This window comes from Mauremys mutica, chromosome 10, assembly GCF_020497125.1.
Source record: "Mauremys mutica isolate MM-2020 ecotype Southern chromosome 10, ASM2049712v1, whole genome shotgun sequence".
Lineage (NCBI taxonomy): Eukaryota > Metazoa > Chordata > Testudines > Geoemydidae > Mauremys > Mauremys mutica.
In genome coordinates this window covers 42,741,109-42,766,747 of record NC_059081.1, presented here as the reverse complement: position 1 = coordinate 42,766,747, position 25,639 = coordinate 42,741,109, and the positions used below count along the sequence as shown (strand labels likewise).

The following is a 25,639-nucleotide window of genomic DNA, read 5'->3' as shown; positions in this document are numbered from 1 at the left end:
TGGAACTAAGGTTGAAAGACCCGATGATTAATTCAGAGTAACATGTATTACAGAGATTGTGTAATTATCCCAAAGTCAGGTATTAACTCTGAATTCCTGGGATTTTAAGATTAAACAAAAGAAATGCAAACATAGGGAAGTTCACAGTTAGGACACCAGAACTCTGTCTCATAACAATACCATGTAATAAAACATAATTATGATTACCGTGTACAATAGACTATATTAAGCAGATTTTAAAAATAGTTTTTTTCATTTTTCCTTTCTTCATGTCACTACAAGGCAGCACTAAAGTTGCTGGATGCCTTCATTGTGCATTTCCACACCTTAACATGTTTGTCTTTTAAATTAAGCTTAAACTCTGGATCTCCTGTATTTTCATAGATTTTAAGAGCAGAAGGAACCATTACATCATCTAGTCTAAACTGTGTTTGACTGAAGTGTATTATCCAGAAAGGCTTCTAGTCTTGATTTGAAGATATCATGAGATGGAGAATCCACCACTGCATTTTGGTTGTTTGTTCCAAGTGTCATTCACCCTCAGCATTAAAAATCTGTGCCTTATTTCTAATTGCAGTTTGTCTGGCTTTAGCTTCCAGCCATTAATTCTGGTTATGCCTCTCTCTGCTAGACTGAAGAGCCCTTGGGCACCTAGTATGTTCTCCCCACAAAATTAATTATACATTGTAATCAAGTAATCTCTCAATCTTCTAGCTGACAAGATTAACAGACTGACCTCTAAGTTTCTCACTGTAAGGCATTTTCTCCAACCTTCAAATAGTTTTTGTGGTTCTTTTCTGCACTCATGCCAATATTTCAACATCCTTTTAAAAATGTGGGCACCAGAACTGGACACAGAATTCTAGTATGTATCATCAATGCAATATACAAAGGTAAAAACCACCTTCCTACTCCCCTGATTATACTTACAACTACTTAATTAGCCCTTTTAACCATAGCATTGCTCTGGGAGCTCTTGTCCATTACAACCCCTAAATCCTTTTCAGAATCACTGCCACCCAGGATGCATTACCCAATTTCGTAAGCAAGGCCTTCCTTCTTTGTTCCTAGATGCAAGACTTCAAATTTGGTTATTTTAAAATACATTTTGTTTGACTGGACCTAACTTATCTAAGAAATCCAGATCACTCTGCATGACTACCTTGTCCTCATTTGTAATGCTTGGGGTTTTTTTTTTGTTTGTTTTTTGTTTGTTTTTTAATAATTCCACCATTACATCTTACCTTCAATTTAATATAATTTTATATCAAGGATTTTTTTAAGATTAAAACTACATACATGAACAGTTTAAAAATGAAGAGAATGTTACTATGTGATATTTATAATTATCTGAACACATGTAATATCAGCTTTGAAATCTTTTAAGGCCAGATTCACCAGTATGCTCTGCCAGCTTTACTTCAGTCTAGAGCAGCATAAAAGTCTGTTTCCACCAGCGCCTGTTTCCCCGCTGCTTACACACAGTTTCCCCCTCACTAACCTACATCCAAAACTCCTCAAGTTTCCTCAGTTTGCTCCTGTCCTCCCCTTCCTTCCTGGTCTCCCTCTTGAACAGATCTGGTGCAATGGATAGATTTGGAAAATAAACATTTAGGATTAATGGTTTTGCCATTCTTCATAACTAAAAGTTTCTTCTCCAACAGGGAATTATAAACAACAATCTTCTACAAAGAATTCCAGTAAGGACTGCCTTCTTGAAAAATGGCTGCCTTCTCCTTTTATCATCAACTTAAATGTACCTAATTTTTAGTAAAAACTGAGCATCTGCCTTCTGAAAATCAAGCTCCTTTATGGTGTCTCAAGATGAGCACACAAAAATGGAAGCACCCCATATTATTTGTATTACCATAGTGCCTAGGACTAGGACCTCGTGTTAGCTCTGCACAAACAGAACAAAAGCACACTGTTCCTGCCCCACTAGTTACTTTTGAAAATATAGGCCTAAGTGTAAGATGTAACCGATTCCTTTTCAATATTTTCTCACCAGAGGTTTATTAACCCCAACTTCTTTTCTGCATCAGTGCTACAATCACCAGCTTTAAGAACTGAACAAGAAAACCGAGAACGAAACAAGTCATAACACACAGATGGAGACTAAACAGCTTAAATCTTCATGATTCCATGGACTTTATAGATAAGTAGAAGTTTTTTTGTTTTGTTTTTAATTGTTCGATAGAATCCACGTGTCAAGAGAATATAAAAGGTTAACCATAGTTCCAAAGTTAAGAGGATTGCCATAAAAAGAGGTAAAAATTAAGTGAAGTTCAACTTTTCTTAGTAGATTCCACAGTTCCTAGACCAGTGGTCCCCAACATGGTGCCCGCAGGCGCCATGGCGCCCACCAGAGCATTTATGTGCGCCCGCCTAGCGCCCAGCAGGGGAGAGAAGCCGCAGCCCTGCACCTGACGGGGACAGAGAACTCAGGCTGTGAGAACAATGTTCTCTGTTCCCAGCAGGCGCAGGGCCCGCCTAGTGCCCAGCAGGAGAGAAGCCGCGGCCCCGCGCCTGACAGGGACAGAGAACTCCGGGGCTGCAGGATGCGGGCGCTGGTGTTCTCGGTTCCTGGCAGGCGCAGGGCCGCGGCTTAAGCCGGAGAGGAGCCGCGGCCCCATGCCTGCCAGGGACAGAGAACTCCGGGGCTGCAGGCGCCGGTTTTCTCTGTCCTCACAGCTTCTCTCTGGCTTCATATATTATGTTATATTAAATGTGATGTTTTTCGTATTATTTAATGTACAAATACAAAATAAGCCTTGAAAAATTGTTGGCGCCCACCACACACTTCTGAAAACATGAATGTGTTACTGGCCACAAAAAGGTTGGGGACCACTGTCCTAGACAAAAAAATCATTCACATTGAAAATAAGAGTTCAGAGAACATTTTCCTCAAAACTACAGGAATGCAGCCAGAAAATCTCAGAACAGCTAGTAAAACTTTAGCCTACCCTCCATATGTTTGATTAGATTAAACTACTAAATTTGGTTTTGCCTCTCCCCAAGTCAATGGGATATCTTCCTGAACACTCGCCTTGCTCTTTTCTCAATACACAAAAGGCATTCCATACAAACAGGAATATAAGGTAAGAGATTTGGAAAGGTGAACTTTGCTTTTCTGATAATTTTAAGTTATTTTCCATAAGCAAGATTTATACTTCAGTATATACTTTCTGCAGCCATACAGTAAAAAGCTCACCAGTGTAAAGTAATGTGAAAAGCAAACTCTCTCTAAACAGCATCAGTTAAAATAAAGATCTCTGCCTATTTGTTGTTGTTCACTTGGAGATTTAGTAAAAAGTTAGGAAAGTGAGTCTTTAAGCGATCAAATATGATCAAAACAAATGTTAGTAGCTTAACATCAATAGTTCTTTAAGAGATTAATGATTTGATTGGCACATTGCTGAACAGACTATTAAGTGAAAATGAGATTTATATTTTAAACCCTCAATGTAAAAAGGTGAACATTTTCAACCATCAGGTGCTTGAATCAAACTGTATTTAAAGCAAAACCTGTCATTACCATCACTGCAATCCCAGTTGAGCCTCCTTGCAGTAGCAGAATTCAAATACAAATAAACAAACTGATAAACATAAATGTCCTCAATCTAGTCAAAACTGTTTCTCATGATGCTACATACTTTTGCTTCCTTAGATATGAATGGGACTTAATTCCTGGGTTTTTTTCACCTAGACAAAAAACTGACAAGATTTAACTGATCTCTTCTCTGCTAATATTGAAATTTTAAGTTGCCATAGTTCTAGGATTTTTTACATAATACTTCACTCAGCTCTGCTAGATCAATCAGTATTTCATGATCAATCTTTCTAGCAGATTTAGTTCAAATTGTTGCATAAACTCCCTAGTTTCAGTTTTGTGAGAGCCAAAAAAGCTCAAATTCTGATTGGCTAAAAATGACTGGGTTTGACCATTACAAAACTGCTGAATCTTGGTGCTTTTGTAGCTAAACAGCTTAAGGTTGCTAGCTTAACAAAACAATACTGATGAAACTTGCTAGTTTCAGGAAAACTTCTCTCTGGTACCAAGAAAACAAAGATTCGGCAACAGGTTTATGGGAACCTTTTGACATGTCAAACTTGAGATTCAGAATAAAACCTGGAAATGTTTGAGGTTTTTCAGGTTCTAGTTTTAGACTGAAGATTTCCTCTCAGGAAAAGACCATATCTGTGTGTGTTTTGGATAAACACAAATAGTGTATTTGGTGTTAAATTATTATAAGATTCTTGAAATAGATCGTGTTTGTTCTAGAGCTGTCAAGTGATTAAAAAATTAATCGATTAATCACACTGTTTAATAGAATATCAGTATTTAAATATTTTTGGATATTTTCTACATTTTCAAATATATTAATTTAAATTATAACAGAATACAAAGTGTACAGTGCTCACTTTATATTTATTTTTTATTAGAAATATTTGCACTGTTAAAAGCAAAAACAGTATTTTTCAGTTCACCTAATACACCTCTACCCCGATATAACGCTGTCCTCGGGAGCCAAATAGGTGAAACTGCGTTATATCGAACTTGCTATAATCCGCTGGAGAGTGCAGCCCCGCCCCCCTGGAGCATTGCTTTACTGTGTTATATCGGGTAGCGTTATATCGGGGTAGAGGTGTACAAATACTGTAGTGCAATCTTTTTATCATGAAAGTTAAACTTACAAATGTAGAATTGTGTACAAAAAAACTGCATTCAAAAATAAAACAATGTAAAACTTTAGAGCTTACAAGTCTACTCAGTCCTACTTCAGCCAAATTGCTCAGACAAACAAGTTTGGTTACAAATTGCATGAGACAATGCTGCCCGCTTCTTGTTTACGTCACCTGAAAGTGAGAACAGGCATTTGCATGGTACTGTTGTAGCCGGTGTTGCAAGGTATTTACATGCTAGATGCACTAAAGATTCATATGTCCCTGCATGCTTCAACCCCCATTCCAAAGAGTATGCATCCGTGCTGATGACGGGTTCTGCTCGATAATGATCCAAAGCATAATAGACCGACGCATGCTCATTTTCATCATCCAAGTCACATGCCACCAGCAGAAGGTTCATTTCCTTTTTGGTGGTTCGAGTTCTGTAGTTTCTGCATCGCATTTTGCATCAGATTTTGCATGACGCTTCAGCTTCTTAAATCTTGTGTTGAGTGCTGTAGCTATTGTAATGTTACACCCCATAATGCTTCATAGAAAAATGCTTATGAGTGTAAATATGACATAACTGGAATATGTTTTATGCTAGATATGCCATGCAAAGGTTATGCTCTACTGAGTATGTTCATCCTATTTGCATGCATGTAGCATTTTTGTATTCGAAGTTATGAATATTGGCTATGTACTTGTTCGATTTTAAGTAGCCTCAGTGAAGCATCTGGTCAGATTCTTGAGAAAAGTAAGTGCCCAATCAAGAAACACTCAGGGTATGTCTACACTATGGGATTATTCCGATTTTACAGAAACCAGTTTTTTAAAACAGATTATATAAAGTCGAGTGCACGCGGCCACACTAAACACATTAATTCAGCGGTGTGCGTCCATGTACCAAGGCTAGCGTCGATTTCCGGAGCGTTGCACTGTGGGTAGCTATCCCATAGTTCCTGCAGTCTCCTCCACCCATTGGAATTCTGGTTTGAGATCCCAATGCATGATGGGGCAAAAACAGTGTCGCGGGTGATTCTGAGTAAATGTCGTCACTCAATCCTTCCTCCGTGAAAGCAACGGCAGACAATCATTTCGCGCCCTTTTTCACTTGGATTGCCCTGGCAGACGCCATAGCATGGCAACCATAGAGCCTGTTTTGCCTTTTGTCACTGTCACCGTATGTATACTGGATGCTGCAGACAGAGGCGGTACTGCAGTGCTACACAGCAGCATTCATTTGCCTTTGCAAGGTAGTAGAGACTATTACCATCCCTATTGCACCATCTGCCATTGTAAACTGGCGATGAGATGATGGTTATCAGTCATTTTGCACCGTTTGCATTTGGAAATTGGCGATGACGGTTATCAATCCTTTTGTATCGTCTGCTGCTGTCATGGGTGCTCCTGGCTGGCCTCGCTGAGGTCGGCCAGGGGCACATGAACAAAAATGGGAATGACTCCCTGGGTCATTCCCTTGTTTTGTCTAAAAATAGAGTCAGTCCTGCCTAGAATATGGGGCAAGTGTACTAGAGAACCAGAGAGCACAGCCGCTCCGTATCAGAGCCCCAGAGATCCCGCAGAAATGATGAGCTACATGCAATTCTAGGGGGTGCCCCTGCAACAACCCCACCTGTTGCTTCCCTCCTCCCCCAACCCTCCTGGGCTACCGTGGCAGTGTCCCCCCATTTGTGTGACTAAGTAATAAAGAATTGAGGAATAAAACACTGACTTTTAGTGAGATAAAATGAGGGGGAGGCAGCCTCCAGCTGCTATGATAGTCCAGGCAGGACATTAAAGGGTGCGGGGGGGAGAGGAGCGCAGACTCCCGCTGCTATGATAGTCCCAGGCAGTACAGAATCTTTTCTTTAGACATGAAAGGGGGGGGGGGCTGATGGAGCTCAGCCCCCAGTTGCTATGATGAGGACGGTTACCAATCCTTTTGTACCATCTGCCGGGAATGACCGGGAGTCATTCTTATTTTTACCCTGGCAACCCCGTCCGACCTCACCGAGGCCAGCCAGGAGCACTCACGGGCTGATGATGACGATGGATAGCAGTCATATTGTACCGTCTGCTACCGGGAAGGGGATGCTGGTGTTCAGCGCTGCAGCACCCCGTCTACCAGCAGCATGCAGTAGACATAGGGTGACATTGAAAAAAGGCGAGAAATGATTTTTTTCCCCCCTTTTCTTTTGGGAGGGAGGGTGTAAATTGACAACATACACCCTGAAACACCCGGGAAAATGTTTTTGACCCTTCAGGCATTTGGAGCTCAGCCAAGAATGCAAATGCTTTTCGAAGACTGCGGGGACTGTGGGTTAGCTGGAGTCCTCAGTACCCCCTCCCTCCCTCCATGAGCGTCCATTTGATTCTTTGGCTTTCCGTTACGCTTCTCACGCAGCACTGTGCTGAGTCCCTGCTGTGGCCTGTCTATCATAGCCTGGAGATTTTTTCAAATGCTTTGTCATTTTGTCTTCTGTAACAGAGCTCTGATAGAACAGATTTGTCTCCCCATACAGCGATCAGATCCAGTATCTCCCGTACGGTCCATGCTGGAGCTCTTTTTGGATTTAGGACTGCATCGCCACCCGTGCTGATCAGAGCTCCACGCTGGGCAAACAGGAAATGAAATTCAAAAGTTCGCGGGGCTTTTCCTGTCTACCTGGCCAGTGCATCCGAGTTCAGATTGCTTTCCAGAGCGGTCACAATGGTGCACTGTGGGATACCGCCCGGAGGCCAATACCATTGATTTGCGGCCACACTAACCCTAATCCGACATGGCAATACCGATTTCAGCGCTACTCCTCTTGTCGGGGAGGAGTACAGAAATCGGTTTAAAGAGCCCTTTATATCGATATAAAGGGCCTCATTGTGTGGACGGGTGCAGGGTTAAATCGGTTTAACGCTGCTAAATTTGGTTTAAACGCTTAATGTAGACCAGGCTTTAAACTGACAATGAACTCAGAGATGCCAGTCCACATCTGAGCTTTCCAGGGAATGGGGCATCAGCTTGTAAAAAACTGAGTCATGCATGGAAATGTTCCTTGCTCATGTGTCTGCAAAACTCCATCATGTGGAGGGGATTTTACATAGGAGGGGAGAAGGGGTTTCCACCCACAAAAAAGAGAAAGTCTATTTAAGCCCCTGTAAGCCCCTCCATTTTGGTCTTCAGCTGACAAAAAATAGCCTCTCCACCCCAAGGAGATACCTGAAAGAAACTGGAACAAAGGACAATAACTACAGAGTGTGAGCGATCGGTGGACCCAGACTAGGAGGAAGTCTAGTCTGTAAAAGAGCATTACTGGAACATCTGAGGGTGAGATTTACCTGCATTTAGTTTTTACTGCATTAGGCTTAGACTTGCGTGTTTTTGTTTTATTTTGCTTGGTAATTTACTTTGTTCTGTCTGTTATAACTTGGAACCACTTAACTCCTACTTTTTGTACTTAATAAAATCATTTTTTACTTATTAACCCAGAGTATGTATTAATGCCCCCGGGGAGGAGGGGGGGGAAGGTGGGGAGACAGCTATGCATCTCTCTCTCTCTCTCTCTATCAGTGTTATAGAGGGTGAACAATTTATGCGTTTACCCTGTATAAGTATTATACAGGGTAAAATGGATTTATTTGGGGTTTGGACCCCATTGGGAGCTGGGTATCTGAATGCTGGAGACAGCAGCACTTCTTAACTGAAAACAGCTTAAGCCTGCAGCTCCTGGGGGATGTGGTTCAGACTTGGATCTGTGTTGGCAAGGTTCTGAAGTCCCAAACTTGCAGGGAAAACAGGCTCAGTTAGTCCCAGCAGATCAGGTGGCAGTCTCAAGGGGGTTTCTGTGATCCAACCCATCAGAGCTATTTTTAGAAATCTCACATGGTACCTTCTTTGCGTTTTGTCAAATTTTCTGTGAAAGTGATCTTGCAGGGTCCTCATCCAAGACTGCTATAACATGAAATATATGGCAGAATGCGGGTAAAACAGAACAGGAAACATATGCAATTCTCCCACAAGAAGTTCAGTCACAAATTTAAATTAACACTTTAACTAGCATCAGCAGCATGGAAGTATGTCCTCTGAAATGGTGGCCGAAGTATGAAGGGGCATATGAATGTTTAGCATATCTGGCACGTAAATATTTTGCAATGCCAGCTACAAAAAAGTGTCATGCGAACGCCTTTTCTCACTTTCAGGTGATGCTGTAAATAAGAAGCAGTCAGCAGTATTTCCCATAAATGTAAACAAACTTGTTTGTCTTAGTGATTGGCTGACCAAGAAGTAGGACTGAGTGGACTTGTAGGCTCTAAAGTTTTACATTGTTTTGTTTTTGAGTGCAGTTATGTAACAAAACAAAAAAAAAAAATCTACATTTGTAAGTTCCACTTTCACAATAAAGAGATTGCACTACAGTATTTGTATGAGGTGAACTGAAAAATACCATTTATTTTGACATTTTTACAGTGCAAATATTTGTAATAAAAAATATGAAGTGAGCACTGTACACTTTGTATTCTGTGTGGTAATAGAAATCAATATATTTGAAAATTAGGAAAACATCCAAAATATTTAATAAATTTCAATTACTATTCCATTGTTTAACAGTGCTATTAATCATGATTAACTCAAAAAATGATTGCGATTAAAAAAATGAATCGCATGAGTTAATCGACAGCCCTACTTTGTTCATTTTTTAGTCTTTTTACAAATAATCTCTACCAGCAAATTACTACTATGGAAAAATAACTGAAAAGATGTGGACTGATTAATCACTGTTGTTTTTTTTTAAATGATTAAATATTTCCTAATTCTGAACTAATTGATTCTCTCTCCATAGTTCTATTTCCATTTTAAAAATGAAAGTAAACTTTTGAGTATTATTTAAACACACATTTCAGCACATATGTGATGTGACATGATCCAAAATTATGAGAACTCCATCTTAGCTCTTCCACAAAGTTCTGAGATAATAAGTAGTACGCTGAGATGTCTTGCACATAATACAGATCTGTTCAAATATATGAAATTACACCATTGCACAAATATCTTAATAGTGGCTCCTTGGGGGGAGGGATAGCTCAGTGGTTTGAGCATTGGCCTGCTAAACCCAGGCTTGTGAGTTCAATCCTTGCGGAGGCCACTTAGGGATCTGGGGCAAAAATTGGTCCTGCTAGTGAAGGCAGGGGGCTGGACTTGATGACCTTTCAAGGTCCCTTCCAGTTCTAGGAGATTGGTATATCTCCAATTATTACCTTTTATTACCTTTTGAATTCATAACTAAGATATAGGTTGGATTTACATACTCTTGTACTCACCAGGTGAGCAAAACTGGAATGGCTATAATAGTAGACTATTAAGTCGCAAAGGTGATTTGGGTATGAGTGAGCAAAGACATTGGGGCCAGAGAGAAGGCAAGAGTTGGGGAGACTTCTGTTGCTCAGCAGCAACACAAACCCACCAACATAGGAACAGTGCTGAAGAGGTGTCCTATTTTTCCTTGTCTTGAATCTTATGGCTGCAACAAACGGTATCATAATTGTTTTAAAGACACAGTGGCATGACTCCTCAGGACTGAGGTCTAGAAAAGAAACCCTCAGTGAAGAGGGACAAAAATGAAAATAATTTACAAATAAAAATGGAGCTAGAAGCTTAAACTGATCAAAATGAAAGCCTCACTTTCATTACTATATGCAGAACTGGTAGCTCCACCTATAGATAAGGTTGCCTAACACTTTCCATTTATAAGATCCTGTTTTCAGTGCACTGACTGAAACAGGGGTCCTGTGGAAAAAGTAGTATGTGATTGTGTAATTAAACAGTTATAATATAGACACACAGGGGGATGATTTATGGTTACACTAGCAGCTTTAATTCTGGCATTTGCTAACTTCTGAGTGCTTGTCTTTGCAACCTTATGTTCTCATGTATTTTTATATGTAACAGAAAAAGCTAATGAAAAAAAATCAAAGGAATTTTAAATATTCAAGAGTGACCAGGATACCAAATTGTTTATGTTAAACATGCTTTTCTGAACCACCTAGGGAAAATTTGGTTTATAGTGCGAGTTCGAAAAGATGGTCTAGAAGCACAGAAAAACTTAATATGAATTTATAAAGTACAGTACTGACAGCTTTATTCAAAATATGTAAAAAGTGCAACTAAGAAGTAGAATTAAAACTATTAGTAAGCAGAGTAAATAATAGCAAAGAGTTTGTTTAAAAAGGAAATAAAAACGTAGTTCTGACAAATGAGATTTTCACCATGATTTTCATCAATCAGTCTTGTAATCAATCAAGCCAGATGGACAGAAACCACCCTATCATTACTCAGCCTGTTACTGAAGTGAAATGTTTTCTGTCCCTTTGTAACAGCACAACACAATCAGTGACAAGGGGTGGGATGCAGCTAATTCATCAAATTCCTTTGATTAAACACAATTTCCCCTTAAAACAAGCTTCCTTTTTTTATATGCTCTAGTCAATATTGCCAAATATTAACCTTACAATTTTGTCTCCCTCCTCTGTGCTTTAGGAAGGACATTAGTCTAGTGTCACAAAATAGCAGTCAGCTTCCAGGTCTACAAGTCTGAACACTATGATTAGCATGAAAGAAAGCTTTATAGAATCTGAAATTTTGTTATTCAGTCAGATACTGTAATAAACTGTATATCTAAACTGCAGTTTCTCACATTAAAATGATGATCAGAAAATTATATTGCTATTAACTGTAAAGTTATATTTATAAAAAGGAACATTATATATCTAATTCTACAGATTTTCATTTTAACTTTATAAAATGGTTTAAGGATACGAGAAAAAAATTTCCATTTTGTTTTTGTCTTAAAAATGCAGTAGCCTAATTTTAACTGGGAAATGTAACAGACACTCCATATCAGAAATAAAATTCCTTGAAAATCATACCCAAATTTGGCAGCGATATCATAAACTTGCTTTTCATGCTGAAGAACCTTCTCTCTGTCACCCTCAAAGAGTAATGTAGCTACACACAGTTCGTTCGGATCAAATCCTTTAAACTGTGAAAAGAAAATACCTGTATCATGTTATAGTCCACATGGCAGAATCCAGGCTTAAATAAATCTACTTTTTCCCTTTTCCTTCAACTACACGTAAGTACAATGTACTCAAAGTCACTTTGGGTTAGCAAGTATTCTTGTGGGATAGGAATAGGATAGCGACTAAAGAAAACAAGTTGCACAGAATATTTCAGATAATTTCTAGCCTATTTTCAAGCACTCTTGACATCATTCATAGAAATTTTTTGCACCACACTAAACAACTGATGAAGGACACAGACATTTGATATGTTATATGACAAATTACTAAGTGGAGGTGTTTTACGCAGCACAGGAACAAGGGAATTTTATGTTCCTCTTAGAAATTCTTCCATATGAAAATTATGCCTTTAATGTTACTGCTTTCACCTCAACACCACTGGGAGGTGGCAGTGACTTGATCCCAGACAGTTTCATTCTACTGGACTTGCAGAGGGCAAGTTTCTGCCCTGCTAAAGGCACTTTGAATAGACGGGCAGAGAGGAAAGATGAACCTATCAATTTGTAGCCTTGATTCTCCAAGCAGTTAGAAGGGAACGTGTGTGCCCTTCTGTTCCCCCTTTGTATTACTCTAAAAAAATGCTAAAGAAAAGCAACCAGAAGCATGAGTCACTATGCTGGTCAAGCATTGTTGCCAGAAGCATTATCATTCGTACAATCCTGGACCAGGGAAGGCACTATAAGGAAAGGAGGGAAATAAACAAGGAAGCAGAATTTTAAAAGTAGGGGAGGAGTATACCACACGTGCAAAAGCGGTAGGGGAAGAAACTTCATCAAGCGGTTTGATGGTTTCTCGGTCTGGAAGTGAATTTAGTCTCTTGTTCCAAGAACGGGAATTTGGAGCTTTGGTCAAAGATCACTGAAGATATTCTAAGAGAGGGACACGGCTTGTATATTGCTCTTTAATAGTCACTGAAAGAGTATTCATTGGCTCCAGAAAGCTTTCACCAAGTAGAAAATTTTAGGAAAGGAAGTGAGGAAGAATATAAAATAGGAGGCGGTTGCAGAAGGCCCTTCCTATTGTCCAAGTGGAAAGTGTGAAAGAAATGGGTACCGACTAAGAAGTGTGTCATATAAGGGGAGAGAGCTAAGCACACAAACAGAAATAAAAGGGGAATGAAAAGAATAATTTTACTGTCAGGGCAGAATTGATAAAAACACAATCAAATTAATAATGGACATTAGCTTAAGTATGCACATAAATGATGCATAAAAACACATTATTACATACAAAAACTACATTAATAATGTTATCCAGTTCTAGGTGGTAAAGAAAGGCATCCAAAAGTTTGCAAATGCCAGAACTAAAGTTACCTGTGAAGCTTTAATTAAGCTCTCATGTGCTTGCATTAGGATACACTAATTACATGATCATTACTATTTTTTCCACAGCACATTGTCTTGTTCACTGCACAAAATGAACAGTGCTCACTGAATAAGCAGCTATTCAATATTTTGTTTTATGCTAATCGTTCAATGTGTGGCCTTATTTACTTCACACTAATCAAACCCTTCTCTGGATACAGGATTACTAATTTCCTTATGGACTTTTCTATGGTGCTCACTGTAGCATCTGAATGGGTCACAAACATTAATTTATTTTCACAACATAGCTATGATGCAAGTTATTATTCCAGTTATATAGATGGGAAACAGACAGACGTTTGTGACAGGTGTATACTAATGCAAGAAGTATGGGGAATAAGCAGGAAGAACTCGAAATGCTAGTAAATAAACGACATAGTTGGCATCACAGAAACTTGGTGGGATAATATGCATGACTGGAATATTGCTATAAAAGGGTATAGCTTTCTCAGGAAGGACAGGCAAGGAAAAAAGGAGGTGGTGTTGTCTTATATATTAAAAATGTATACACTTGGACTGAGGTTCAGATGGAAATAGGAGACAGCCTTGTTGAAAGTCTCTGGGCAAAGATAAAAGGGATAAAAAACAAGGATAATGTCATGGAAGGGGTCTACTACAGACCACCTAACCAGGAACAAGAGGTGGATGAGGCTTTTAAAAAAAAAAAAAAACCCCACAATCATCCAAAGCACAGGACTTGATGGTAGGTAATGGGGGACTTCAACTACCCAGACATCTGTTGGGAAAATAACACAGCGGGGCACAACAAATCCAACAAGTTCTTAGAATGTATTGGAGACAATTTTTTATTTCAAAAGAGAGAAAGCTACTAGGGGACAGGCTGTTCTAGATTTGATTTTGACAAATAGGAAGGAACTGGTTGAGATTTTTGAAAGTGGAAGGCACCTACTTTTTGGGTGAAAGTGATCATGAAATGGTAGAGTTCATGATTTTAAGGAATGGTAGGAGGGAGAACAGCAAAATAAAGCCAATGGATTTCAAGAAGGCAGAATTTAGCAAACTCAGGGAGTTGGTAGGTAAGATCCAATGGGAAGCAAGTCTAAGGGGAAAAAGAATTGAAGACAGTTGGCAATTTTTCAGACACATTATTAAGGCCAAGAAGAAACTATCCCACTGCGTAGGAAAGATCAGAAGGATGGCAAGAGACCACACTGGCTTAACCGGGAGAACTTCAATGTTGTGAAACACAAAAGTCTACAAAAAGTGGAAACTAGGTCAAATTACAAAAAGATGAATACAAGTCCCACAAGTATGTAGGGACAAAATTAGAAAGGCAAAAGCACAAAACAAGATCAAACTAGCTAGAGACAAAGGGTAACAAGAAAACATTCTACAAATATATTAGAAGGAAGAAGACGACCAAAGACAGGGTAGGCCTGTTACTCGGTGGGGAGGTGAGGGGGGAAGAAGAGGGGGATAACAGAAAATGTGGAAATGGCAGAGGTGCTTAATGACTTCTTTGTTTTGGTTTTCACCAAGAAGGTTGGTGGTGATTGGACGTCTAACAGTCAATGCCAGTGAAAATGAGGTAGGATCAGAGGCTAAAATAGGGAAATAAGTTAAAAATTACTTAGACAAGTTAGATGTCTTCAAGTCACTAGGGCCAGATGAAATGCGTTCTAGAATACTCAAGGAGCTGTTTGAGGAGATATCTGAGCCATTAGCAATTATCTCTGAAAAGTCAGAAGATGGGAGAGATTCCAGAAGACTGGAAACGGGCAAATATAGTGCCAATCTACAAAAGGGGAAATAAGGACAATCCAGAGAATTACAGACCAGTCAGCTTAACTTTTATATCTGGAAAAAGATAATGGAGAAAATTATGCAATCAATGTGCAAAATCTAGAGGATAACATGATCAGTAATAGTCAGCATGGATTTGTCAAGAATAAATCATGTCAAACCAACCTGATAGCTTTCTTTGACAGAGTAACAAGCCTTGTGCATGGGGAGGGGGAGAAGCGGTAGACATGGTATATCTCGACTTTAGTAAAGCTTTTGATACTGTCTCGCGTGATCTTCTCATAAACAAACTAGGGAAATGCCACCTAGATGGAGCTCCTATAAGGTGGGTGAATAACTGGTTGGAAAACCATTCCCAGAGAGTAGTTATCAGTAGTTCACAATCATGCTGGAAGGACAAAATGAGTGGGGTTCTGCAGGGATCAGTTCTGGGTCTGGTTCTGTTCAATATCTTCATCAATGATTTAGATAATGGCATACAGAGTACACTTATAAAGTTTGCAGACAATAGCAAGCTGGGAGGGGTTGCAAGTGTTTTGGAGAACAGGACTAGAATTCAAAATGATTTTGACAAACTGGAGACATGGTCTGAAATAAATAGCATGAAATTCAATAAGGACAAAATGTAAAGTACTACACTTAGGAAGGAATAATCAATAGCACAAATAGAAAATGGGAAATGACTGCCAACGAAGGAGTACTGCAGAAAAGGATGGGGGTGTTATAGAAGATCACAAACTAAATACAAGTCAACAATGTAATACTGTTGCAAATAAAGCAAACATCATTCTGGGATGTATTAGCAGGAGTGTTGTGAGCAAGACATGAGAAGCACTACTCAGCACTGATAAGGCCTCAACTGGAGTAGTTTGTCTAGTTCTGGACATCACACTTCAAGAATGATGTGGACAAACGAGAAAGTCCAGAGGAGAGCAACAAAAATTATTAAAGGTCTAGAAAACACAACCTATGAAGGAAGGTTTAAAAAATTGGTCTGTTTATTCCAGAGAAGAGAAGACTGAGTGGGGACATAACAGTCTTCAAGTTCCTGAAAGGTTGTTATATAAAGAGGGGCATGATAAATTGTTTTCCTAAACTACTGAGGTCAGGACAAGTAGTAAAGCGCTTAAATTGTGGCAAGGGAGATTTAGGTTAGACGTTAGGAAAAGCTTCCTAACTAAGTAGTTACGTACGGGAAAATTGCCTAGGGAGTTTGTGGAATCTCTGTCAGAAGTTTTTAAGAATAAGTTAGACAAAACACCTGTCAGACTTAGTTCTGCCTCAGGGCAGGGACTGAACTAGATGACCTACTGAGGTTCCTTCTAGTCCTACATTTCTATGATTCTATAATTAACCATTGTGACAACTTATAAAAGGGTCATGGTGGATTCCCCATCACTGACAATTTCTAAATCAAGCCTGTATGTTTTTCTAAAAGATATGCTCTGGGAATTATTTTGGGGAAGTTCTACGGACTATGTGATAAAGTACGTCAGACTAGATCAGGGGTCGGCAACCGGTGGCTCGCGGCTCGCCAGGGTAAGCACCCTGGCGGGCTGGCCCGGTTTGTTTATCTGCCGTGTCGGCAAGTTCGGCCGATCGCGGCTCCCACTGGCCGCGGTTCGCGGTCCCAGGCCAATGCGGGAGGCAGGAAGTGGCGCGAGCCGAGGGATGTTCTGGCCACGGCTTCCTGCCTCCCGCATTGGCCTGGGACCGCGAACCGCGGCCAGTGGGAGCCGCGATCGGCCGAACTTGCCAACGCGGCAGATAAACAAACCGGGCCGGCCCGCCAGGGTGCTTACCCTGGCAAGCCGCGAGCCACCGGTTGCCGACCCCTGGACTAGATGATCACAATGGTCCCTTCTGGCCTTGGAATCCATGAATCTATGCATCTTATCCCACATTACACTGGGACTAGTAGAAAGATCATACCTATTTCACATGGGAGCTACGAGGACTAGTTAATGTTTGTACAAATCTGAACATGTGAAGTAGTGCAAGTATTTAGTTTTTATACTTTAAAATTATTATTGCACAGAAAAAGTCAATTAGTTTAATTTGCTGCAGTCTAACATTCACAATAGGAATCTTGATAGCGAAACAAGCTATCCCCCCGTTTCCTTGGATGAACCATTATGCGAAATTTCTGCACTGTTACACTTGTTACATTTCAAGAGCACCTCAATTCATGAGACAATTTACTAGAAACTTTCTGAATCCTAAACTGCTAAATAGCATTAAAATTAATATTAAATACCTTTGTGATGTAGAATTTTTTCAGCCCATCCAAAAATGATGTAAAAATTGAAGCAACCTGTGGTTTAAGAGCATGCCCTTTGGGGGTGGAAAAAGAAGAAAGTACATTAACAAGGCAATAACAGCAGCAAGATTTTCATAAATCTGATCTTATTTCACCACGTAACGAAGAACTCCGATAAGGGATTTATTGGTAAAGCTCTGACAAAGGACTCTGAACGTTTTATTTTTTGTAACTTAAAATTTAATAATGAAGAAATCTCCTTTGAGATTTCAGAGAAATGTTTTTCCATTAATTGTTATTCAAAAGGAATATGTGGGGAATAGCGTGTAGAAATGTATCCTATTACCATATCTTCATTCAGACATGTAATTCTGATTAATCTTAGTTCAGGTCATCACAAGTATATGGCAAAGAGAAAGTTTAAACCACACCATTTTTTTAATGGAATAGAAATTAATGGTTGCTGGTTTTATTTATTTTTTTAAATTATGCCAAATCATTGAAACAGATATCCAAAAATGAAGTGTATAGAGTTTTCCCCTTCTTGGTTATATCACTTGTGCAGACTTCTACATAAAACTAGTAATTGCTTCCTTAATCTCACACACAGAACTAAAAGGTACCAGAAAACATACATGGCATCTTGGAGTCTGTTAAATTAACATCTATGCCTCAGGACTGGGTTGAATTGAGATGAAAGCCTTTTACTGTGTTTTCCACTGTTTTCAGTTACTAGCAATGTCTGAATTCCCATCACTGCTTTATTTTAATAGCCTTACATCTGGCTTACATGCTGTAAGCCCAATTCATAAAAAAGTTATGCACTGTTTACATGGTATTTCCAAATACTTCCTTGTAAAATACTTCAAAGTATTTTCTCCTGAATAAAAAAAAAGATATGAACCTCAGTAATTCATTAGCCTTCTTTCCTCTTCACTAAAAAGAGCAACTCTCCTTTGCATATTAAGATAAGAACAAGTTGCAAAAAGTACACCTCTATATACATTTGAATAATGACAAATGTGCATGGAAAATTGACATACATAAAAAGGCTGCATCAGTTAAGGCAATAAAGGACAATAATTTATGCAACCACAACCTTTAAAAGAAACTGGAAGATGTTTTCCGTGCTTAAGAAATAGGTTCAGGGTTTATGTTTTTCTGGAAGCCATTAACTATCTCAAACACTTAAAACAGTGGAGAGAGCTGTTTAAAGTACTTGTGAAGTTAATTAGAATAAGTGAAACAACCCTAAACTCAGGTCTAAGCCACTAAGTGGAGGACCAGTTTTCAAATAATTTCAACTATGTTAGTAAATTTTAAATCTAAACTTTCAATTTCAAATTTAAAAAATGCATCTGTTCTTTGTTCTAGGTACATGTTCAGTATAATAGAATACAGAAGATATCAAAGATCTAAGTCCTTAAGAACTATGCATCCCCCCACTCATTCCTGTTACTGGGACTAGTCATTACTATTCCCCAACTTCATGTACCCCTCAAAGCACTTCCTCAAAAACCTGGAGGGGACAGGCAGACCCTGCTACATACCCTGAAGTTCCACACCCCCTGACTTTGTTGGACCAAAGGGTAAGTGACTTCCAGGACTGAAGTCCCTCACTAAAAGCATGCTGCCATCATCATCCTCCAGTTTAAATCAGGAGACCAATAGCCTGAGACCTCTCCTGAAGGCAACTGTCATGCTATCACTTCAGTGAGAAATCTCAGGTAGTCAGCATCTAAACCATAAGTCTTCACAGGTGAATCACATTGCATTGATTCACATCCATAAACAAATAGTACCAAGTGTAATGTGCTCCCTGAAAGATATCCCAGTAAGCAAGGGGGGCTGGTTTATTCTGTAACTGTTTTATTTTCTGTACTGCATTCAGGTATAGCCTCAGTCAGAATACATTACAAAAATTCCATTTTGAAAAGGTAAAAATATGGGTTAGCTACAAAAAGGACAGTAACTGAAGATTATTTAACACCCAAGTCTAGCACACAAGTCACAATGCATTCACTCATTTTCAGTTCCTCAGCACACAATGCATACACAATTCCACAAGCAATGCATATGCTTTTACTTTAACTGGAAATAGCCTTCTAGAGTAGATTTGCATACCAAATGCCTATAGATTTATATACGATTAAAACTGACTATAGTTATGTACACATGTCCATATACGCTGAATTACAACTATATTCCTTAGCGCATAACTTACTAGGAAAGTGCTGTTGACAGCTTAGTGGGCCAAGCAACAGTAATGATGATCTTTTCCTTAATCTTAAACTAATGCTGCCTATCATTTAATTACACCCCAAATTTAAACTTATGTTGTTATGCATTTTTTTTTTTTGCAGCAGGACCAATCCTATACTGACACTTTAATGTTTCTTGCCTGTGGAGTATAACAGTTAGCTTATGTAGCTTCTGGGCGCCACATTTCAGGAAATGATGTAGACAAACTGGAGAGAGTCCAGAGAAGAGCAACAAAAATGATTAAAGGTCTAGAAAACATGACCTATGAGGAAAGATTGAAAAAATTGGGTTTGTTTAGTCTGGAAAAGAGAAGACAGAGTGGACATGAGAACAGTTTTCAAGTACATAAAAGGTTGTTACAAGGAGGGAGAATTGTTGTTCTTAACCTCTGAGGATAGAACAAGAAGCAATGGGCTTAAATTGCAGCAAGGGAGGTTTAGGTCGGCCATTAAGAAAAACTGTCAGGGTGGTTACGTGCCAGAATAAGTTGCCTAGGGAGGTTGTGGAATCTCCTGCATCGGAGATTTTTCAGAGCAGGTTAGACAAAACACCCGTCAGGGATGGTCTACTCTAGATTATACTTAGTCCTGCCATGAGTGCAGGGGACTGGACTTGATGACCTCCCAAGGTCCCTTCCAGTCTCATGATTCTATGATATATTCAAAAAGGGATTCCACATCAGTTTTGAAGATTTTTTTAAAAATCAAAATGTGCTAAAATAAAGCCAAGTTTTACCTTAAGATTCACACACACAACTCCCATTACCCAATGCATACCACAGGGAAGAACTGGACCCCAAATCATTTGAATATGTAATCCAAATAGCATGTTTTACATATCAGACACCTACAAAATACCATTGAGAAGTGTCCCTTTAATACTGCGGGCATGTCTACACTTACCATGAATCGACGCCGAGGCAATCGATCCACCGTTAGGGTCGATTTAGCGGATCTAGTGAAGACCTGCTAAAGCAACCTCAGATCGCTCTCCCGTCGACTCCGGTACTCCACCGGAACGAGACGCATAAGATAAAATGGGAGAAACTCGTAAACACCGCAAAAAGTTGACCTAACCTACGTCGACTCCAGCTACGTGAACAACATAGCTGGAGTTGCATAACTTAGGTCAACTTAACCCTGTAGTATAGACCTGCCCTAAGTCCATTACACAATCAGGACTGAGATGCAGTGGCAGAAGTTCATGGAGGATGCTGCTTCTCTGCACTATATCCATCTCTAGACAATATTATCAATCTCACTTTCGTACGCATTGCCCCTTTACTTCCAAAGAGTATTGGTCACCATAAAATAAAAGCACATGTTGATATACTGCATAGAATATGCACCTTGTTCACTTCATTAGTCAATAAGATTTATGGACTGTTAGTGTTAACAAGCACTGTACTCTAAAGCTGTCCACTAGCTACAGTAGCTATAAGAAATTTTGAAGGAATTATTTTCAAAACACAAACTAATGCATTTCTATAAGGACTCCCAAAAGAAGTCATCAACAAGATTTTAACCTAGGACTTTTAGCACCAAAGCATAGACTTCTACTGCTTAAGACAAAGGATAAACTATTATTTGACAGCAATAGTAGGCTACTCTTCCTACTCCTAACAATCATGTTTCCAAAAAGGCAAAAAGATTCAAACTAGAAATAAAACACAGACAAGCAGTCTGGATTTTAAGCCTGGATATCTCACTTAAGACAAGGCACTCTAGAAATAGAATACAAGTACTAATTTTGGACACAATATTTGTGAACTTACCAAACTGAAATTGTGCATTGTCCACAAGGCGAATTGATGCAGGAGCACACCTCTAAAAAAGAAAAAAAAACAATTTGTAAATAAAATTGTGCTGAAGTGGTTTAAATTATGAGAGTCATGTTTTCATATAAAAACCCAGCAAATATAAAAAGGCGTTAGTACCCTATTTCTATTTCCTTTATCTTCAGCATATAATCACTGCAAGGATAGATATTAACTTAACGTGTAGATTTGACAAATTCAAAAATCGCAGTTTTAAAGTACATCAACTCTTCAGCATCTGGCCAAAATCTGGCTCTAGGTTTAATTGTGTTTATAAACAAACAAGTATCAAAGGGGTAGCTGTGTTAGTCTGGATCTGTAAAAGCAGCAAAGAATCCTGTGGCACCTTATAGACTAACAGACATATTGAAGCATGAACTTTCGTGGGTGAATACCCACTTCGTCGGATGCATGTCATCCGATGAAGTGGGTATTCACCCACGAAAGCTCATGCTCCAATAGAGCATGAGCTCTATTGGAGCATGTTAGTCTATAAGGTGCCACAGGACTCTTTGCTGCTATAAGCAAACAGGCATACATTAACATAGCCCAGAGAAATCCAGCATTATTTTAAGGTAATGTCCTGTGCTCTAAACAGAGACCTCTGCAGACATAATTCCAAATGGAACTAATCTGCACTGGCAGGGACGTGTATAGGGCTGAGCTTTTCTAGTCTTAAAAAAATGGTTATACTCTTGATGCTTGAGCTTTGCTATGGAATGTTTTTCAGTAGCTGTGGCTATAGAAGACATGTGAAGACACACTGTATACTAGTTTAAAAGGGACAAATTCAGGGAGAATAGTTTCTGCCCTATACTACTTCTCCTGACCACAGCGTTTTGTGAATCCTTAGAGTATCAACTCAAGCTAGCACCTGGCCCAACATCTTTATAAGATGTTTTAAGGAAAGGAAAGGAAAAAAAAACCAAAAAACTTATTTACCTATATGGTAACTGTTGTTCTTCGAGAGGTGATGCAGACATGTTTTCCACATAGGGGTGTATGCACCCAGTGCACTGAAGACAGAGAATTTTGTCTAGCAGTACTCATGCCGTGTGGCCCTAACCCTTCCACTAGCTATATAAGGGCAACACTGCCCTGCTCCCTCTCAGGGTACGTCTACACTACGGGATTATTCCGAATTTACATAAACCGGTTTAGTAAAACAGATTGTATAAAATCGAGTGCACGCAGCCACACTAAGCACATTAATTCGGTGGTGCGAGTCCACGGTCCAAGGCTAGCGTCGATTTCTGGAGCGTTGCACTGTGGGTAGCTATTCCGAAGCTATCCCATAGTTCCCGCAGTCTCCCCCGCCCCTTGGAATTCTGGGTTGAGAGCCCAGTGCCTGATGGGGCAAAAATCATTGTCGCGGGTGGTTCTGGGTAAATGTCGTCAGTCATTCCTTCCTCCGGGAAAGCAACGGCAGACAATCATTACGCGCCCTTTTTCCCTGGATTTCCCTGGCAGACGCCATAGCGTGGCAACAATGGAGCCTGTTTTGCCTTTTGTCACTGTCCCCATATGTGTACTAGATGCCGCGGACAGAGGCGATTCAGCAGTGCTACACAGCAGCATTCATTTGCTTTTGCATGACAGCAGAGATGGTTAGCAGCTGTTCTGTACCGTCTACCATGCCATTGTAAATTGTAAATTGGCAATGAGGTGATGGTTACCAGTCGTATTGCACTATATCTTCTGCTGCTGTCATAGGTGCCCCTGGCTGAGATCAGCCGGGGGCGCAAAAGACAAAAATGGGAATGACTCCCTGAGTCAATCCCTCCTTTAGGGTATCTAAAAATAGAATCAGTCCTGCCTATAATATGGGGCAAGTGTACTAGAGATCCAATGTATCAGAGAACCAGAGAGCACACCCGCTCCGTGTCAGATCCCGCAGGAATGATGAGCTTCATGCCATTCACAGGGGGTGCTCCTGCAACAACCCCACCTGTTGCTTCCCTCCTCCCCCAGCCTTCCTGGGCTACCGTTGCAGTGTCCCCCCGTTTGTGTGCTGAAGTAATAAAGAATGCAGGAATAAGAAACAGTGACTTGTTAGTGAAATAAAATGAGGGGAAGGCAGCCTCCAGCTGCTATGATAGTCCAGACAGTACAGAATCTTTTCTTTACACATGAAGGGCAGGGGCTGATGGAGCTCAGCCCCCAGTTGCTATGATGAAGACGGTTACCAGCCGTTCTGTACCGTCTACTGGGAATGACCGGGAGGCCAGTCAGGAGTACTTATGGGATGATGACGAGGATGGATACCAGTCGTATTGCACTACACCATCTGCCACAAGGCTGATGACAACAGATATCTGCCATAGTGTACCATCACCCACCAAGGAGGGGGGGGGGCGAGGATGCTACAGTTCAGTGCCACAGCATCGCGTCTACCAGCAGCATTCAGTACACATAGGGTGACATTTAAAAGAGTCAAGAGATGATTTTTTCCCTTTTCCTTCCGGGGGTGGGGGTACATTGACGAGCTATGCCCTGAACCACCACGAACAATGTGTTTGACCCTACAGGCATTGGGAGCTCAGCCAAGAATGCAAATGCTTTTCGGAGACTGCAGGAACTGTGGGATACCTTGAGTCCTCAGTCCCCCCTCCCTCCATGAGTGTCTATTTGATTCTTTGGCTTTCCGTTACGCTTGTCATGCAGCAGCGTGCTGAGTCCCTGCTATGGCGTCTGTCTGGAGATTTTAAAAAAATGCTTTGGACTTTCGTCTTCTGTAACGGAGCGCTGATAGAACAGATTTGCCTGCCCATACAGCGATCACAGCCGTACGGTCCATGCTGGAGCTCTTTTTGGATTTTGATTTCGGACTGCATCGCCACCCGTGCTGATCGGAGCTCCACGCTGGGCAAACAGGAAATGAAATTCAAAAGTTCGCGGGGCTTTTCCTGTCTACCTGGCCACTGCATCCGAGTTCAGATTCCTGTCCAGAGCGGTCAGTGGTGCACTGTGGGATACCGCCCGGAGGCCAATACCGTCGACTTGTGGCCACACTAACCCTAATCCGATATGGTAATACCGATATTAGCGCTACTCCTCTCGTTAGGGAGGAGTACAGAAATCGATTTAAAGAGCCCTTTATATCGATATAAAGGGCCTCTGAGTGTGGACGGGTGTGGCGTTAAATCGGTTTAACGCTCCTAAAACCGGTTTAAACGTGTAGTGTAGGCCTCACTTTCTTTGCATTAAACGTCAAGAGCTATCGGCTCTGAGGCAGAGGGGATGGAGGATGGGTTGTGGAATACATATCTGTATTGCATCTTTAAGAACAGTAGTTAGAATATAGCCCTGTATTCCATGTAGGTGACCCAAGCTGTACTCTCGCAGGAGGTGGAATTCAGAGTCTATTTAAGCAAGGACTGCAGGATTGCCTTCCCAAAGTTTGTAAAAAGCGACAGAGTCCCATGGCACCTTATAGACTAACAGATGTACTGGAGCATAAGCTTTTGTGGGTGAATACACATTTCATCAGATGCATGTAGTGGAAATTTCCAGAGACAGGTATAAATATTCAGGCAAGAATCAGTCTAGAAATAACGAGATTAGTTCAATCAGGGAGGATGAGGCCCTCTTCTAGCAGTTGAGGTGTGAACACCAAGGGAGGAGAAACTGCTTTTGTAGTTGGCTAGCCATTCGGTGTCTTTGTTTAATCCTGAGCTGATGGTGTCAAATTTGCAAATGAACTGAAGCTCAGCAGTTTCTCTTTGAAGTCTGGTCCTGACTACCCTTCTGATACTTCCCAAAGTCTGCATCTGATCTGGATGCAGTAGTAATGGCATAGTGGTTTGTAAATGAATGTACATAGGACCAAGTGGCAGCCTACAAATGTCCAATATAGGAACATCTTTTAAAAATGCAATCAACACTGCCAGGGCCCTTGCAGAATGAGCTCACGCCCACTTATTAGGTGCAGTCTGAGCTACTTTGCATGCTGTCACTATACTGGAAGTTATCCACCTATAGACTGTGTGAAGAGACTGCTTGCCCTTTCATTTGTTCTGCATATGAAAAACAGATGAGATGAAGAACAGGAAGACTGAACCCCATCTAGGTAAAAACCCAAACATCGCCGGGACATCCAACATGTGAAGATGCTACTCATTTGGGGTTGAATGTGGCTTAAGAAAAAACACCAATAGATACATAATTTGGTTCAAATGAAACTGAGAAACCACTTTAGATAAAAACTTAGGGTGCGACTGCAGGGTTACTTTGTCTTTTTTTTCCAAAATATGTGTAAGGAGGCTTTGCCATCAAAGCCTGCAAGAAGTGTGTGTAAGTTGCATGTTATTGCCACAAGAGCAGCAATTTTCTGATACAGAAGGGAGAAAAGTTGCCAGAGGCTCAAATGGATGTCCCATAAGAACTGCTAAGACAGCATTAAGGTCCCACAAGGGAACCGGTTCTTCCACCAGTGGT

General features: G+C 40.4%; 1 protein-coding gene across 2 annotated transcripts in view; it reads right to left on the bottom strand.

Moving 5' to 3' along the window:
- The window catches only part of AGPS (alkylglycerone phosphate synthase), a 130,115-nt gene that overhangs the window by 41,168 nt on the left and 63,308 nt on the right, over positions 1-25,639 (bottom strand). For both annotated transcript variants that reach the window (XM_045033141.1, XM_045033142.1), the window contains exons 12-14: positions 21,161-21,212; positions 17,122-17,198; positions 11,584-11,696 (exon numbers count right to left, since the gene is read on the bottom strand). In XM_045033141.1, the coding sequence (XP_044889076.1) occupies positions 11,584-11,696; positions 17,122-17,198; positions 21,161-21,212 (242 nt within the window). The remainder of the gene's footprint in view (positions 1-11,583; positions 11,697-17,121; positions 17,199-21,160; positions 21,213-25,639) is intronic.